Source organism: Ammospiza caudacuta, chromosome 33 (genome assembly GCF_027887145.1).
Source record: "Ammospiza caudacuta isolate bAmmCau1 chromosome 33, bAmmCau1.pri, whole genome shotgun sequence".
Classification (NCBI taxonomy): Eukaryota; Metazoa; Chordata; class Aves; order Passeriformes; family Passerellidae; genus Ammospiza; species Ammospiza caudacuta.
This window is the reverse complement of record NC_080625.1, coordinates 834403-852537: the sequence shown is the minus strand read 5'-3', so window position 1 is coordinate 852537 and position 18135 is coordinate 834403. Positions and strand designations below refer to the sequence as shown.

General features: G+C 50.1%; 1 protein-coding gene across 1 annotated transcript in view; it reads right to left on the bottom strand.

Moving 5' to 3' along the window:
• GABBR1 (gamma-aminobutyric acid type B receptor subunit 1) overlaps positions 1-12959 on the bottom strand; it is a gene marked incomplete at its 3' end in the record, with an annotated part of 57266 nt that extends 44307 nt beyond the window's left edge. The window contains exons 1-4 of the mRNA XM_058822525.1: positions 12805-12959; positions 8756-8944; positions 5320-5337; positions 898-1058 (exon numbers count right to left, since the gene is read on the bottom strand). Coding sequence (XP_058678508.1) covers positions 898-1058; positions 5320-5337; positions 8756-8944; positions 12805-12826 — 390 coding nt within the window. The remainder of the gene's footprint in view (positions 1-897; positions 1059-5319; positions 5338-8755; positions 8945-12804) is intronic.
• Positions 12960-18135: the final 5176 nt, after the last annotated feature.

The following is an 18135-nucleotide window of genomic DNA, read 5'->3' as shown; positions in this document are numbered from 1 at the left end:
TTGTTCGCCCCAAATTTCCTCACCTTGCTGCAGTGGATGAGCGGCGCTCGTTGATGTTCTCCAACCCTCGTTCCTCACCCCAAATCTCCAACTTTTCACCCCAAATCACAGGGTTTTTTTCCCAAAAAATCGCAACTTTTGACCCAAAACTCCATTTTTTTTGACCCAAACTCTCAGAACTTGCTGCCATAGCGGGTGACCCTGAGCTCAGAGTCAGGTAGGACATCCCACATCTCCGTGATGTTCTCCAACCCTTGTTCCTCACCCCAAATCCCCAATTTTTGACCAAAAACCCTCAAATTTTCGCCAAAAAACCCCCAAATTTTTTCCCAAAACCCCGTTTTTTCACCCCAAAGGTTGTCACCTTGCTGTCGTAGTGGATGAGGCGCAGCTCGTAGTCGGGCAGGATGTCCCATCTCTCCTTGATGTTCTCCAACCCTTGATCCTCACCCCAAATCTCCAACTTTTCACCCCAATATCCCCAGTTTTCACTATAAAATCACAATTTTGGACCCAAAACTCCAATTTTCACCCCAAATCTCCTCCAGAGCGGGTGACCCTGAGCTCAGAGTCCGGCAGGACATCCCACATCTCCTTGATGTCCTTCAAGCCTTGATCCTCACCCCAAATCTCCAACTTTTCACCCCAAATCACCAGGTTTTTTTCCCAAAAATCACAATTTTGGACCCAAAACTCCATTTTTCCACCCCAAATCTCCTCCAGAGCGGGTGACCCTGAGCTCACAGTCAGATAGGACATCCCACATCTCCTTGATGTTCTCCAACCCCAAATCTTGACCGCGAAACCTCAAATTTTGACCCAGAAACCTCCAATTTTCGCCAAAAATCCCCCAATTTTTTTCCCAAAATCCCAATTTTTCGCCCCAAAGGTTGTCACCTTGCTGTCGTAGTGGATGAGGCGCAGCTCGTAGTCGGGCAGGATGTCGCGGCGCTCGTTGATGTCCTCCAGGGCCATCCTGACGGCCGGCAGGCACGCCTGCCCGCCCGGCCAGCCGCCCGACATGGGGAACAGCGCCCCCACGTGCACCGACTTCTTCCCTGCGCCCGCGCCCGGGAGAGACCCCAAAAGTGACCCCAAAAGGGACCCCAAAAGGGCCACCAGGAGCCACCGGGTCATGGCGGCGCTCAGAGCGGGCGGCGCATGGCGAAGATTCGGGGGAAATCCGCCAAGATTCGGGGAAAATCCGCCAAGATTCGGGGGAAATCCGCCAAGATTCGGGGTTTTTTTGGGGGCGTTTTGGGGTTTTTTAGGGGAGGGGAGGGGTGGTGTCAGGAGGGGCTTTGGGGGGGAATTTGGGGGTTTTGGGGGGAATTTGGGGGAAATCCGCGAAGATTCGGGGGAAATCCGCGAAGATTCGGGGAAAATCCGCCAAGATTCGGGGGAAATCCGCCAAGATTCGGGGTTTTTTTGGGGGGGTTTTGGGGTTTTTTAGGGGAGGGGAGGGGTGGTGTCAGGAGGGGTTTTGGGGGGGAATTTGGGGGTTTTGGGGGGAATTTGGGGGAAAGCCACAAAGATTCGGGGAAAATCCGCCAAGATTCGGGGAAAATCCGCCAAGATTCGGGGGAAATCCGCCAAGATTCGGGGGAAATCCGCCAAGATTCGGGGGAAATCCGCGAAGATTCGGGGGAAATCCGGGAAGATTTGGGGTTTTTTTGGGGTTTTTGTTTGGGGGGTTTTGGGGTTTTTTTGGGGGAGGGGAGGGGTGATGTCAGGAGGGGTTTGAGGGGGGTTTGGGGTTTTGGGGGCGATTTGGGGGTTTTGGGGGGTTTTTAGGAGGGGATTTGGGGGTTTTTAGGGAGGATTTGGGAATTTTTGGGGTTTTTTTTTAGGGAGGATTTGGGGTTTTTTTGGGGGGGTTTTTTGGGGGGTTTTAGGGAGGGGTTTTGGGGTTTTTTTGGGGGAGGGGAGGGGTGATGTCAGGAGGGGTTTGAGGGGGGTTTGGGGTTTTGGGGGGGATTTGGGGCTTTTGGGGGGTTTTTGGGGGAAATCCGCGAAGATTTGGGTTTTTTTTGGGGTTTTTTCTGGGGGGGTTTTGGGGTTTTTTTGGGGGAGGGGAGGGGTGATGTCAGGAGGGGTTTGAGGGGGGTTTGGGGTTTTGGGGGGGGGATTTGGGGGTTTTGGGATTTTTTGGGGGGTTTTTTGGGAGGATTTGGGAATTTTTGGGGGGTTTTAGGGAGGATTTGGGAATTTTTGGGGGTTTTTTTAAGGGGGGGTTTTGGACGGGTTGGGGGAGGGGAGCGGTGCTGTCAGGAGGGGGAGGGGAGGGGGTTTGAGGGGGGTTTGGGGTTTTTGGGGGGAAATTTGGGGTTTTTAGGGAGGATTTTGGGGTTTTGGGGGTTTTTAGGGAGGATTTTGGGGTTTTTGGGTTTTTTTGGGGGGTTTTTGGGAGGGGTTTTGGGGTTTTTGGTGGGGTTTGCGGGAGGGGTGGGGGCGGGGAGCGGTGACGTCAGAAGGGGGAGGGGAGGGGGGGTCTGAGGGGGGTTCGGGATTTGAGGAGAATTTGGGGAGAAATGGGAAAAAATGGGGAAAAACGAAGGGGAAAATGGGGGGAAATAAAGGGGAAAACGAGGGGGGGAAAAGGGAAAGAAATGGGGGAAAAAACGAGGGGAAAATTGGGGGAAAAATGAGGGAAAATGGGAAAAAACTGAGGGGGAAATGAAGGAGAAAATGGGGGAAAATATGAGGAGGAAATGGGGGAAAATGACGAGAAAATGGGGAAAAATTGGGGGGAAATGGGGAAAAAAGAGGGAAAAATAGGGAAAAATGAGGGGAAAATGAAGGAGAAAATGGGGTAAAAATGAAGGAAAAAAAAGAAGGAGAAAATGGGGAAAATTACAGGGAAATGAGAGGGAAAAATGGGGAAAATTAGGGGAAAATGAGGGGAAAAAAAAGAGGAAAAAATGGGGAAAATCAGGGGAAAATGAGAGGAGAAAATGAGGAATAAAATGAGGGGAAATGGGAAATTATTGGGATGGGGAAAGGGAATTAATGGGGGGAATTAATGGGATGGGAAGGGGAAAATTTTGGGATGAAGAGGGGAAAAAATGGGGAAAAAATCGAGAAAAAAAGGGGAGAAAATGGTGAAAAAATTGGGGAAAACCCGCCGAGATGAGGACGGGGAAAAATCGGGGAAAAAAGGGTTAAAAATCGGGATGAGAAGGAGAAAAAATGGGGGAAAAATGGAGAAATGCAGGGAGGGAATGGATGGGATGAGGGAGCGGGAAAAATCGTGGAAAAAACGGGAAAAATCGGGAAAAAAGAGAGGAAGGAAAATCGGGATGGGGAGGGGAAAAATCGGGATAAAAAAAAAAGAAAAAAAATCCGGATAAAACCGGGAAAAAAATCGGGATGAGGAGGGAAAAACCGGGATAAAATGGAAAAAAAAACGGGGAAAAAAGGGGGGAAATCGGGGTTAAAAGGGGGAAAAATCGGGATAAAAAGGGAAAAAAAAATCGGGATAAAAAGGGGAAAAAATCGGGATAAAACCGGGAAAATTAGGGAAAAAAAGAGAGGAAAAATCAGGATGAGGAGGGGAAAAAAATGAGAAAATTCAGGGAAAAATCGGGAAAAAACCGGGAAGAGGAGAGGAAAAAATGGAGAAAAATCGGCGGAAAATGAGGGGGAAATCGGGATAAAATGGGAAAAAATCTGGAAAAAAGAGGGGGGGAAATGGGAGAAATTCGGTAAAAAATAGGGATGAGGAGAGCGAAAAAAATGGGATAAAATGCGGAAAAAAATCGGGATGAGGAGGGGAAAAAATGGAGAAAAATCGGAGGAAAAAAACCGGGGGGAAATGGGAAAAAAACGGGGGGAAATGGGGAAAAATCGGGATGAGGAGGAGGAAAAATGGGGGAAAATCGGCGGAAAAATCGGGATAAAACGGGAAAAAATCGGAATGAGAAGGGGGGAAAATGGAGAAAAATCGGCGAAAAAAGGCGGAAAAATGAGGAAAAATCGGGACAAACTGGGAAAAAATCGGGGGAAAATGGGAAAAAATCGGGATGAGGAGGGAGAAAATGGGAAAAATCGGGAAAAAAGAGGGGAAAAAATGGAGAAATGGGGGAAAAAAAAAAGCGGGATCGTAAAAGGATGGGAGGGAGGGGAGGGGGGGGAGGGGAAAATCCCAAAAAAACCCAAAAAAATGGGAAAAAATGGGGGAGGGGGAGGGGAGAAATTCGGGAATTCGGGGCGGAGAAAGCGGCGGGGAAGGAGCCGGGGGTGAGGAGGAGGAGGAGGAGGAGGAGGAGGAAGGCTGGGAAATGGAGGAGGAGGAGGAGGAGGAGGAGGAGGGAGGGGAAGGGCGAGGGGGGAGATGGGAGAGGGAGGAGGAGGAGGAGGAGCGAGGAAGGCTCGGGAATGATGGAGGGGGAGGAGGAGGAGGGAGAGGAGGGAGATGGGGAGGAGGAAGGCTGGGAAATGATGGAGGAGGAGGAGCGAGGAAGAGGAGGGAGATGAAGGCTGGGGAATGGAGGAGGAGGAGGAGCGAGGAAGGCTCGGGAATGGAGGAGGAGGAGGAGGAAGAGGAGGGAGATGGGGAGGAGGAAGGCTGGGAAATGATGCAGGAGGAGGAGGAGGAGGAGGAGGAGGAAGGCTCAGAAAAGGAGGAGGGAGAGGGGAGGAAGAGGAGGGAGATGAAGGCTGGGGAATGGAGGAGGAGGAGGAGGAGGAGCGAGGAAGGCTGGGGGGGGAAAGGGGAGGGAGGAAGAGGAGGAGGGAGAGGAGGAAGGCTTGGGAATGCAGGAGGAGGGAGATGAGGAAGAGGAGGAGGAGGAGGGAGATGAGGAGGAGCGAGGAAGGCCGGGAGGGAGAGGGGAGGAAGAGGAGGAGCGAGGAAGGCTGGGAAACGGAGGAGGAGGAGGAGGAGGAGGGAGATGAAGGCTGGGAGGGAAAGGGGAGGAGGGGGGAGGGAGGAAGAGGAGGGAGATGGGGAGGAGGAAGGCTGGGAGGGAAGAGGAGGAAGAGGGAGATGAAGGCTGGGAAAAGGAGCAGGAGGAGGAAGAGGAGGGAGATGAAGGCCGGGAAATGGAGGAGGAAGAGGAGGAGGAGGAAGAGGAGGAGGGAGATGAAGGCCGGGAAAAGGAGGAGGAGGAGGAGGAGGAGGAGGAGGAGGAGGAAGGCTCAGAAAAGGAGGAGGAAGAGGAGGGAGATGAAGGCCGGGAAATGGAGGAGGAAGAGGAGGAGGAGGAGGAAGAGGAGGAGGAGGAGGAAGAGGAGGGGGAGGGGCCCTGGGGCGCTTTTGGGGTCCCCTCCCCCCCCAAGGAAAGGGAAATTGGGGGTGGGGGAGGGGCAGGGACTCACCTGAGGGGGGGCGATGAGCTGTGGGGGGGGGAGGGGAAACTGAGTCACACACAGAGCCCAAAACGCCAAAATTCACCCCAAAAATCCCCCCAAAATCCCAAAATTACCCCCAAAAACAGCCCCGAAATCCCAGAAATTCTCCCCAAAACAATCCCAGAACCCCCAAAAATTTATCCCAGAAATCCTCTAAAAATACCCCAAAAATCCCCCCCAAAAATGCCAGAGATTCCCCCCGAAAATCCCAAAATTACCCCCAAAAAATCCCAGAAATCCCCCCTAAAAGCAGCCCCGAAATCCCAGAAATTCTCCCCAAAAAGTCTCAGAAATCCCCCCAAAAAAACCCCAAAATTCCCCCACAAAATCCCTGAGAATCCCCCCAAAAATCCCAAAAATTTCCCCCAAAAATCCCAAAAATAATTCCCCAAAATCCGTCCAAAAACATCCCAGAAATCCCCCCCCAAAAAAACCAAAACCATACCCTAAAAAATCCCAGAAAACCCCAAAAATCTCCCCCAAAATCACAGAAATCTCCCCAAAAAAATCCCAAAAATTTCCCCCCAAAAAATCCCAGAAATCCCCCAAAAATTCCCTCAGGGGAAACTGAGTCACACACAGAGAGAGCCCAAAATCCTGGAAATTCCCCACAAAAAAAAATCCCCAAAAATCCTCTCAAAAATCCCAGAAATTCCCCCCCAAAAAATCCCAGAAATCCCAAAAACGAAATCCCAAAAACCCCACAAAAAAAATCCCCAAATTCCCCCAAAAATTCCCAGAAATTCCCCCTAAAAAAATCCCAGAAAACCCCAAAAATCCCCCCCCAAAAATCACAGAAATCTCCCAAAAAAATCCCAAAAATTTCCCCCAAAAAATCCCAAAAATCTCAAAAACAAAATCCCAGAAACCCCACCAAAAAAAAAATCCCAAAATTCCCCCCAAAAATTCCCAGAAATTCCCCCTAAAAAATCCCAGAAATCCCGCAAAAAATTCCCAAAAATTCCCCCTAAAAAATCCCAGAAAACCCCAACAATCCCCCCCAAAATCCCAGAAATTTCCCCCAAAAACATCCCAAAATTTCCAGAAATTTCCCCCACAAAAAATCCCAGAAATCCCAAAAACGAAATCCCAGAAACCCCACAAAAAAAATCCCAAAATTCCCCCAAAAATTCCCCCTAAAAAAATCCCAGAAAACCCCAAAAATCCCCCCTAAAATCACAGAAATCTCCCAAAAAAATCCCAAAAATTTCCCCCAAAAAATCCCAGAAATCCCCCAAAAATTCCCCCACAACATCCCAGAAACCCCCAAAATTCCCAAAAATTCCCCCTAAAAAATCCCAGAAAACCCCAAAAATCCCCCCCAAAATCACAGAAATCTCCCAAAAAAATCCCAAAAATTTTCCCCAAAAAATCCCAAAAATCCCAAAATCCCAGAAACCCCACCAAAAAAAAATCCCAAAATTCCCCCCAAAAAATTCCCAGAAATCCCCCAAAAAAATCCCAAAAATCCACCCCAAAAAATCCCCCGGGGGAAACTGAGTCACACGGGGACCCCTCCCAAAAAACCCCAAAAACGTTTGCAGAAAACCCCAAACCCCAAAAACCCCAAATCCAAAAACCCCAAAACCTCAAACCCTAAAAACCCAAATCCCCCAAACCCCAAAACCGCCTCAAATCTCCATAAAAACCCCAAAAGACCCCCCCAAAAAATCCATTAAAAAAACCCATAAAAAACCCCAAAACCTCAAAAGCCAAAATCCCAAAACCCCCAAAATTCCAAACCCCAAAACCACATCTCCAAACCCAAACCCACGCGCCAAAAACCCCAAAAACCCCCAAGAAACCCCATAAAAACCCCAAAACCTCAATCCTAACCCTAAACCCCAAAAACCCCAAAAACCCCAAAAACCCCAAAAACCCCAAAAACCCCAAAAACCCCAAAACCCCAAAAACCCCAAAAACCCCAAAACCCCAAAAACCCCAAATCCTCAAACCACATCTCCAAAACCCAACCCCACACCCCAAGAAAGCCCCAAAAAACCCTGAAAAAAAACCCAAAAATCCCCCCAAAATCCTAAAAACCTCCAGAAACCCAAACCCCAAGAACATCAAAACCCATAAAACGTCACAAAAACCCCAAAACCCCAAAACCCCAAATCCCAAAAGCCCCAAAACCCCAAACCCCAACTCCAGGAACACCACAAGAACCTTCTCAGAAGGTCCCAAAACCCCAAAAACCCCAAACCAAATCCCTCAAACCCAAACCCCATAAAACCTCACAAAAACCCCAAAACCCCAAAACCCCAAAAACCCAAAACCCCAAATCCCAAAAACCCCAAATCCCAACTCCAAGACCACCATAAGAACCTTCTCAGAAGATCCCAAAACCCCAAAAACCCCAACCCAAATCCCTCAAACCCAAACCCCCAGAACCCCCAAACCCCATAAAACCTCACAAAACCCCCAAAACCCCAAATCCCAGCTCCAGGAACATCACAAGAACCTTCTCAGAAGGTCCCAAAACCCCAAAAAACCCCAAACCAAATCCCTCAAACCCAAACCCCCAGAACCCCCAAACCCCATAAAACCTCACAAAAACCCCAAAACCCCAAATCCCAGCTCCAGGAACATCACAAGAACCTTCTCAGAAGGTCCCAAAACCCCAAAAAACCCCGAACCAAATCCCTCAAACCCAAACCCCCAGAACCCCCAAACCCCATAAAACCTCACAAAAACCCCAAAACCCCAAATCTCAAAACCCCAAATCCCAGCTCCAGGAACACCACAAGAACCTTCTCAGAAGGTCCCAAAACCCCAAAACCCCAAACCAAATCCCTCAAACCCAAACCCCAAGAACCCCCAAACCCCATAAAACCTCACAAAAACCCCAAGAACCCCAAAACCCCAAATCCCAAAAGCCCCAAAACCCCAAACCCCAACTCCAGGAACACCAGAACCCCCCAAACCCCAACTGCAGGAACATCACAAGAACCTTCTCAGAAGATCCCAAAACCCCAAAAAACCCCAACCCAAATCCCTCAAACCCAAACCCCAAGAACCCCCAAACCCCATAAAACCTCACAAAACCCCCAAAACCCCAAATCCCAGCTCCAGGAACATCACAAGAACCTTCTCAGAAGGTCCCAAAACCCCAAAAAACCCCAAACCAAATCCCTCAAACCCAAACCCCAAGAACCCCCAAACCCCATAAAACCTCACAAAAACCCCAAAACCCCAAACCCCAACTGCAGGAACATCACAAGAACCCAAACCCCGATTCCAAGACCACCACAAGAACCTTCTCAGAAGGTCCCAAAACCCCAAAAACCCCAAACCAAATCCCTCAAACCCAAACCCCAAGAACCCACAGACCCCATAAAACGTCCCAAAAACCCCAAGAACCCCCAAACCCCACCAAGAACCCCCAAAGTTGGGCACTGACGCAGGCACTGGGGCTTGGGGTGGCTCCAGCGGCCGCTCTTGGTGCAGTTGCTGCGGGCGGCGCCCACCAGGCGGAAGCCGGGCTGGCAGGAGAACCTGGCCCAGGTGCCCTCGACGGGGACCCTCTCCATGTCCCCCGCGGCCACCTGGCCGTTCTCCAGGCTCAGCTGCGACTTGGGACACGTCCGCACTGTGGGGGGGGACATTTGTGGGGTCAGCGTGGTGGACATCAGGTGGTGGCCCCAAAATGGACGTTGGTGAACCCCAAAGTGGACGTTGGGTGGTGGCTTCAAATTGGATGTTGGGTGGTGGCCCCAAAGTGGACGTTGGGTGGTGGCCCCACAATGGACGTTGGTGAAACCCAAAATGGACGTTGGGTGGTGGCCCCAAAATGGACGTTGGCGAACCCCAAAGTGGACGTTGGGTGGTGGCTTCAAATTGGATGTTGGGTGGTGGCCCCACAATGGACGTTGGTGAACCCCAAAATGGACGTTGGGTGGTGGCCCCAGAATCGACGTTGGTGAACCCCAAAATGGACGTTGGGTGGTGGCCCCAAAATTGACGTTGGTGAACCCCAAAATCAGCATTGGGTGGTGGCCCCAAAATGGACATTGCTGAACGTCAATATGGAAGTTGGGTGGTGGCCCCAAAGTGGACGTTGGGTGGTGGCCCCACAATGGACGTTGGTGAACCCCAAAGTGGATGTTGGGTGGTGGCCCCAAAATTGACGTTGGTGAACCCCAAAATCAGCATTGGGTGGTGGCCCCAAAATGGACATTGCTGAACGTCAATATGGAAGTTGGGTGGTGGCCCCAAAGCGGACGTTGGGTGGTGGCTCCAAAATCCACATTTGGTGGTGGCCCCAGAATTGACGTTGGTGGTGAACCCCAAAATTGACGTTGGGTGGTGGCCTCAAAATCAATGTTGGTGAACCCCAGAATGGACGTGGGGTGGTGACCCCAAAGTGGGCATTGGTGAACCCCAAGGTGGTCACCTGGCCGTTCTCCAGGCTCAGGTGCGACTTGGGACACGTCCGCACTGTGGGGACAGCGGGGGTGGACATCAGAGAACCTCAAAGTGGACGCTGGGTGGTGGCCCCAAAATGGACATCAGGCGGTGGCCCCAAAGTGGACATTGGTGAACCCCAAAACTGACATTGGGTGGTGGCCCCAAAATCAATGTTGGTGAACCTCAATATGGACACTGGTGAACCCCAAGGTGGTCACCTGGCCGTTCTCCAGGCTCAGGTGCGACTTGGGACACGTCTGCACTGTGGGGACAGCGGGGGTGGACATCAGGTGGTGGCCCCAAAAGGTGGAGGTCAGTGAACCCCAAAGTGGACATTGGGTGGTGGCCCCAAAGTGGACGTTGGGTGGTGGCTTCAAAGGGGATGCGAGGTGGTGGCCCCAAAATGGACATTGGGTGGTGGCCTCAAAATGTGGACATCAGAGAACCCCAAAGTGGATGATGGGTGGTGGCCCCAAAATGGACGTTGGTGAACCTCAAAATGGACGTGGGGTGGTGGCCCCAAAATGGATGTTGAGACAGAGGCCCCAAAATTGACGTTGGTGAACTTCAAAATGGGCATTGGTGAACCCCAGAATGGACGTGGGGTGGTGGCCCCAAAATGGACGTTGGTGAACTTCATAATGGACATTGGGTGGTGGCCCTAAAATGTGGAGATCAGGGAACCGCAAAATGGACGTTGGGTGGTGGCTCCAAAATCCACATTTGGTGGTGGCCTCAAAAGGGATGTTGGTGGTGAACCCCAAAACGGACGTTGGGTGGTGGCCTCAAAATCGATGTTGGTGAACGTCAACATGGACGTGGGGTGGTGGCCCCAAAATGGACATTGGGTGGTGGCTTCAAAGTGGACGTCGGTGAACCCTAAATGGACGTTGGGTGGTGGCTTCAAAGTGGACATTGGTGAACCCTAAATGGACGTTGGGTGGTGGCTTCAAGATGGATGTGTGGTGGTGAATCCCAAGGTGGTCACCTGGCCGTTCTCCAGGCTCAGGTGCGACCTGGGACACGTCCGCACTGTGGGGGGGGACATTTGTGGGGTCAGCATGGTGGACATCAGGTGGTGATCCCAAAATGTGGACATCAGTGAACCTCAAAGTGGACCTCAGGTTTTGGCCCCAAAATCGATGTTTGTGAACTTCAAAATGGACATTGGTGAACCCCACATGGATGTTGGGTGGTGGCCTCGTAATGTGGACATCAGAGGACCCCAAAATAGACGTTGGGTGGTGGCCCCAAAGTGGATGTCAGGTGGTGGCCCCAAAACTGACATTGAGTGGTGGCCCAAAATGGACGTTGGTGAGCCCCAAAGTGGACGTTGGGTGGTGGCCCCAAAATCGACGTTGGTGAACTTCAAAATAGACATCAGTGGTGGCCCCAAAGTGGACGTTGGGTGGTGGCCCCAAATGGGATGTGAGGTGGTGGCCCCAAAACCGACGTTGGTCAACCCCAAAGTGGTCACCTGGCCGTTCTCCAGGCATGGCCATCATGGTCTTAGCCATGGTCAAGGTGATGGTGATGGACATGGTGATGGTCAAGCGATGGTCATGGACATGGTCAAGGTGATGGTGAAGGCAACGGCGATGGTCAAGGTGACGATGATGGTCAGGCTTAGGGTGGTGGTGGGATGGAGATGTTGATGGGATGGTGACAAGATGGAGACATTGGTGGGATGGAGACATTGATGAGATGACAACCTTCAAGGGATGGGGACATTGATGGGATGGTGACAACAATGGAGACACTGACGGGATGGAGACATTGATGAGATGAGAACCTTCAGTGGGATGGAGACATTGATGGGATGGAGACAACGATGGAGATGTTGATGGGATGGAGACCAGATGGAAATGTTGATGGGATGGTGACAACGATGGAGACATTGATGGGTTGGTGACAATGATGGAGATGTTGATGGGATGGTGACAATGATGGAACGAGAACCTTGATGGGATGGAGACATTGATGGGATGGAGACAAGATGAAGACGTTGATGAGACGGAGACGATGGCATGGTGACAATGACGGGATGAAGACCTTCATGGGATGGAGACATTGATGGGATGGTGACAATGATGGGATGGTGACAAGATGGAGACAGCGATGGGATGGGGACATGGATGGAACAAGAACCTTGATGGGATAGAAACAAGATGGAGACATTGATGGGATGAAGACCATCATGGGATGGAGACGTTAACGGCTTGGAGATGTTGATGAGATGGGGACAACGATGGAGATGTTGATGGGATGGAGACAAGATGGAGACGTTGATGGGATGGCGACAAGATGGAAATGTTGATGGGATGGTGACACAGATGGAGATGTTGATGGGATGAAGAACTTCATGTGATGGAGACATTGATGGGATGGAGACAAGATGGAGATGTTGATAGGATGGTGACAACAATGGAGATGTTGATGGGTTGGTGATAATGATGGAGACATTGATGGGATGGTCACAAGATGGAGACATTGATGGGATGGTGCGAACGATGGAGACGTTGATGGGATGGTGACAAGATGGGGCATTGAGATGGTGACAAGTAGATGTTGTGACAACGATGGAGACGTTGATGGGATGGTGACAAGATGGAAATGTTGATGGGATGGTGACAAGATGGGGACATTGAGATGGTGACAAGTAGATGTTGTAGATGTTGATGGGATGGAGACGTTGATATGACGGTACAATGATGGGGACATTGATGAGATGGTGACACTGATGGGATGGTGACACAGATGGAGATGTTGATGGGATGGAGACAAGATGGAGACGTTGATGGGATGGAGACAAGATGGAGACGTTGATGGGATGGAGACAAGATGGAGACGTTGATGGGATGGTGACACAGATGGAGATGTTGATGGGATGGTGACAAGATGGAGACATTGATGGGATGGTGACAAAGATGGAGATGTTGATGGGATGAAGAACTTCATGTGATGGAGACATTGATGGGATGGAGACAAGACGGAGATGTGGATGGGATGGTGACACCGAGGTGACATCTTGGTGGCACTCACGGCAGCGGCTGGGGTGGCCCATGGCCGTCCAGGTGCCGTCGCGCTGGCACTTGCGCACCTTGGGCCCCACGATCTCGCGCTCGGGCCGGCACACGTACTCGATCTCGTAGTCGAAGGGCAGGAACCGAACGCTCCGAACCTCGTCCGGCGTCAGCCCCCGGTAGCGGATCCCGCCGTCCCGCGGCGGGTGGATGATCTGGCAGCCTGGGGACACCAAAAATGGGGCTTGGGGACACCAAAAATGCGGCTTGGGGGACGAAAATTTGGGGTTGGGGATGGAGTTATGGGGTTGGAGACACCATAAAATGTTTGGTTGGCCCCAAAAAATTCCAGATTTGGGGTTGGGGACACCAAAAGAATTGGGATGGAGGACACCATGGAGGACACCAAAAAATGGAGGTTTGGGGATGAAAATTTGGGGTTGGGGATGGAGTTATGGGGTTGGAGACTCCAAAAAACGTGGGGCTGGGGACATCAAAAGAATTGGGGTTGGGGACACCAAAAATGGGGTTTGGGGACACCAAAAATGGGGTTTGGGGGATGAAAATTTGGGGTTGGGGATGGAGTTATGGGGTTGGAGACACCATAAAACGTGGAGTTGGCCCCAAAAAATTCCAGATTTGGGGTTGGGGACACCAAAAGAATTGGGATGGAGGACACCATGGAGGACACCAAAAAATGGAGGTTTGGGGATGAAAATTTGGGGTTGGGGATGGAGTTATGGGGTTGGAGACTCCAAAAAACGTGGGGCTGGGGACATCAAAAGAATTGGGGTTGGGGACACCAAAAATGGGGTTTGGGGACACCAAAAATGGGGTTTGGGGGATGAAAATTTGGGGTTGGGGATGGAGTTATGGGGTTGGAGACACCATAAAACGTGGAGTTGGCCCCAAAAAATTCCAGATTTGGGGCTGGGGACACCAAAAGAATTGGGATGGAGGACACCATGGAGGACACCAAAAAATGGAGGTTTGGGGATGAAAATTTGGGGTTGGGGATGGAGTTATGGGGTTGGAGACTCCAAAAAACGTGGGACATCAAAAGAATTGGGGTTGGGGACACCAAAAATGGGGTTTGGGGACACCAAAAATGGGGTTGGGGACACCAAAAATGGGGTTTGGGGACAAAAATTTGGGGTTGGGGGTGGAGTTATGGGGTTGGAGACTCCAAAAAACGTGGGGTCTGGTTGGAGATGAAAATGTGGGATTTTGGGTTGGTGACATCAAAAGAATTGGGATGGAGGACACCAAAATATGTGGGCTTTGGGGACACCAAAAAATTTGGGATTGGCCCCAAAAAATTTGGGATTGGTCCCAAAAAATTCGGGGTTGGGGACGGAATTATAGGATTGGGGACACCAAAAAATTTGGGATTGGCCCCAAAACTTTGGAATTAACCCTGAAATTTCAGGATTGGCCCCAAAAATTTGGGATTGGCCCCAAAAATTTGGGACTGACCTCAAAAATTTGGGATTGGGGACGGAATTATGGGACTGGGGACACCAAAAAATTTGGGATTGGCCCCAAAACTTTAAGATTGACCCCAAAAAATTTAGGACTGGGGACTGAAATTTGGGATTGACCCCAAAAATTTGGGATTGGCCCCAAAACTTTGGGATTGGCCCCAAAAAATTCGGGGTTGGGGATGGAATTATGGGACTGGGGACACCAAAAAATTTGGGATTGGCCCCAAAAAATTCAGGGTTGGGAACGGAATTATGGGATTGGGGACACCAAAAAATTTGGGATTGGCCCCAAAACTTTGGGATTAACCCTGAAATTTCAGGATTGGCCCCAAAAATTTGGGATTGGCCCCAAAAATTTGGGACTGACCTCAAAAATTTGGGATTGGGGACGGAATTATGGGACTGGGGACACCAAAAAATTTGGGATTGGCCCCAAAACTTTAAGATTGACCCCAAAAAATTTAGGACTGGGGACTGAAATTTGGGATTGACCCCAAAAATTTGGGATTGGCCCCAAAACTTTGGGATTGGCCCCAAAAAATTCGGGGTTGGGGATGGAATTATGGGACTGGGGACACCAAAAAATTTGGGATTGGCCCCAAAAAATTCAGGGTTGGGAACGGAATTATGGGATTGGGGACACCAAAAAATTTGGGATTGGCCCCAAAACTTTGGGATTAACCCTGAAATTTCAGGATTGGCCCCAAAACTTTGGGATTGGCCCCAAAAATTTGGGATTGGGGATGGAATTATGGAACTGGAGACACCAAAAACTTTTGACTTGACCCCAAAAAATTTAGGATTGGGGACTGAAATTGGGGATTGACCCCAAAACTTTGGGATTGGCCCCAAAAAATTCGGGGTTGGGGATGGAATTATGGGACTGGGGACACCAAAAAATTTGGGATTGGCCCCAAAAAATTCAGGGTTGGGAACGGAATTATGGGATTGGGGACACCAAAAAATTTGGGATTGGCCCCAAAACTTTGAGATTGACCCCAAAACTTTGGGATTAACCCTGAAATTTCAGGATTGGCCCCAAAAATTTGGGATTGGCCCCAAAAAATTCGAGATTGGCCCCAAAGTTTTGGGGTTCCGGGTACCTTCGGTGAGGTTGACGTGGACGGCGCCGAGGGCGGAGCGGGAGAGGAGCAGCAGCAGCAGCAGCAGAGGGGACAGAGGGGACAACGGTGGTGGTGGCATCTGGGGACAGCAAAGGACAAATGTGACAGAAATCCCATTGGGGGCACCCCAAAAGTGACACAAATCCTATAAAGGGACACCCCAAAAGTGACAGAAATCCCATTGGGGGCACCCCAAAAGTGACAGAAATCCCATTGGGGGCACCCCAAAAGTGACACAAATCCTATAGGGGACACCCCAAAAGTGACACAAACACCAAAAGTGACACAAATGACACAAATCCTATAAGGGGACACCCCAAAATTGACACAAATCCTATAAGGGGACACCCCAAAAGTGACAGAGAACCCATTGGGGACACCTCAAAAATGGAATAAATCCCATAGGGGACACCCCAAAAGTGACACAAATCCTATAGGGGACACCCCAAAAGTGACAGAAATCCAATGGGGACACCCCAAAAATGGGATAAATCCTAAAGGGGAAACCTCAAATATGGGACGGACCCCAAAAGTGACAGAGATCCCATTGGGGACACCCCAAATGTGACACAAATCTTATAAGGGACACCCCAAAAGTGACACAGATCCCATTGGGGACACCCCAAAACTGACACAAATCCCATTGGGGACACCCCAAATGTGACACAGATCCTATAAAGGGACACCCCAAAATTGACACTAATCCTATAAGGGACACCCCAAAAGTGACAGAGATCCCATTGGGGACACCCCAAAAATGGGACAAACCCCAAAAGTGACACAGATCCCATTGGGGACACCCCAAAAATGGGACACAGATCCTACAAAGGGACACCCCAAAAGTGACACTAATCCTATAAGGGACACCCCAAATGTGACAGAGATCCCATTGGGGACACCCCAAAAATGGGACTGATCCCATAGGGGACACCCCAAAAGTGACACAAACCCCAAAAGCGACACAAATGACACAAATTCTATAAAGGGACACCCCAAATATGGGACAGATCCCATTAGGGACACCCCAAAAGTGACACAAATCCCATTGAGGACACCCCAAAAGTGACAGAAATCCCATTGGGGACACCCCAAAAATTGGCATAAATCCCATTGGGGACACCCCAAATGTGACACAAATCCTATAAGGGACACCCCAAAAGTGACACAGATCCCATTGGGGACACCCCAAAAATGGGACACAGATCCTATAGGGGACACCCCAAAACTGACACAAATCCCATTGGGGACACCCCAAATGTGACACAGATCCTATAAAGGGACACCCCAAAAGTGGCATAAATCCTATAAGGGACACCCCAAAAGTGACAGAGATCCCATTGGGGACACCCCAAAAATGGGACAAACCCCAAAAGTGACACAGATCCCATTGGGGACACCCCAAATGTGACACAGATCCTATAGGGGACACCCCAAAACTGACACAAATCCCATTGGGGACACCCCAAATGTGACACAAATCCCATTGGGGACACCCCAAATGTGACACAGATCCTATAAAGGGACACCCCAAAAGTGGCATAAATCCTATAAGGGACACCCCAAAAGTGACAGAGAACCCATTGGGGACACCCCAAAAATGGAATAAATCCCATTGGGGACACCCCAAAAGTGACAGAAATCCAATGGGGACACCCCAAAAATGGGACACAGATCCTATAGGGGACACCCCAAAACTGACACAAATCCCATTGGGGACACCCCAAATGTGACACAGATCCTATAAAGGGACACCCCAAAAGTGGCATAAATCCTATAAGGGACACCCCAAAAGTGACAGAGATCCCATTGGGGACACCCCAAAAATGGGACAAACCCCAAAAGTGACACAAATCCCATTGGGGACACCCCAAAAATGGGACACAGATCCTATAAAGGGACACCCCAAAAGTGACACTAATCCTATAAGGGACACCCCAAATGTGACAGAGAACCCATTGGGGACACCCCAAAAATGGGACTGATCCCATAGGGGACACCCCAAAAGTGACACAAACCCCAAAAGCGACACAAATGACACAAATCCTCTAAGGGGACACCCCAAATATGGGACAGATCCCATTAGGGACACCCCAAAAGTGACACAAATCCCATTGAGGACACCCCAAAAATTGGCATAAATCCCATTGGGGACACCCCAAAAATGGGACACAAATCCCATTGGGGACACCCCAAAAGTGACAGAAATCCCACTGGGGACACCCCAAAAATTGGCATAAATCCCATTGGGGACACCCCAAATGTGACACAAATCCTATAAGGGACACCCCAAAAGTGACACAGATCCCATTGGGGACACCCCAAAAATGGGACACAAATCCCATTGGGGACACCCCAAATGTGACACAGATCCTATAAAGGGACACCCCAAAAGTGACACAGATCCCATTGGGGACACCCCAAAAATGGGACACAGATCCTATAGGGGACACCCCAAAACCCCAAAAGTGACACAAATGACACAAATCCTATAAGGGGACACCCCAAAATTGACATAAATCCTATAAGGGACACCCCAAAAGTGACAGAGAACCCATTGGGGACACCCCAAAAATGGGACTGATCCTATAGGGGACACCCCAAAAATGAAATAAATCCTAAAGGGGAAACCTCAAAATTGGGACACAAACCCCAAAAGTGACACAAATGACACAAATCCCATCGGGGACACCCCAAATATGGGACTGATCCCATTGGGGACACCCCAAAAGTGACACAAATCCT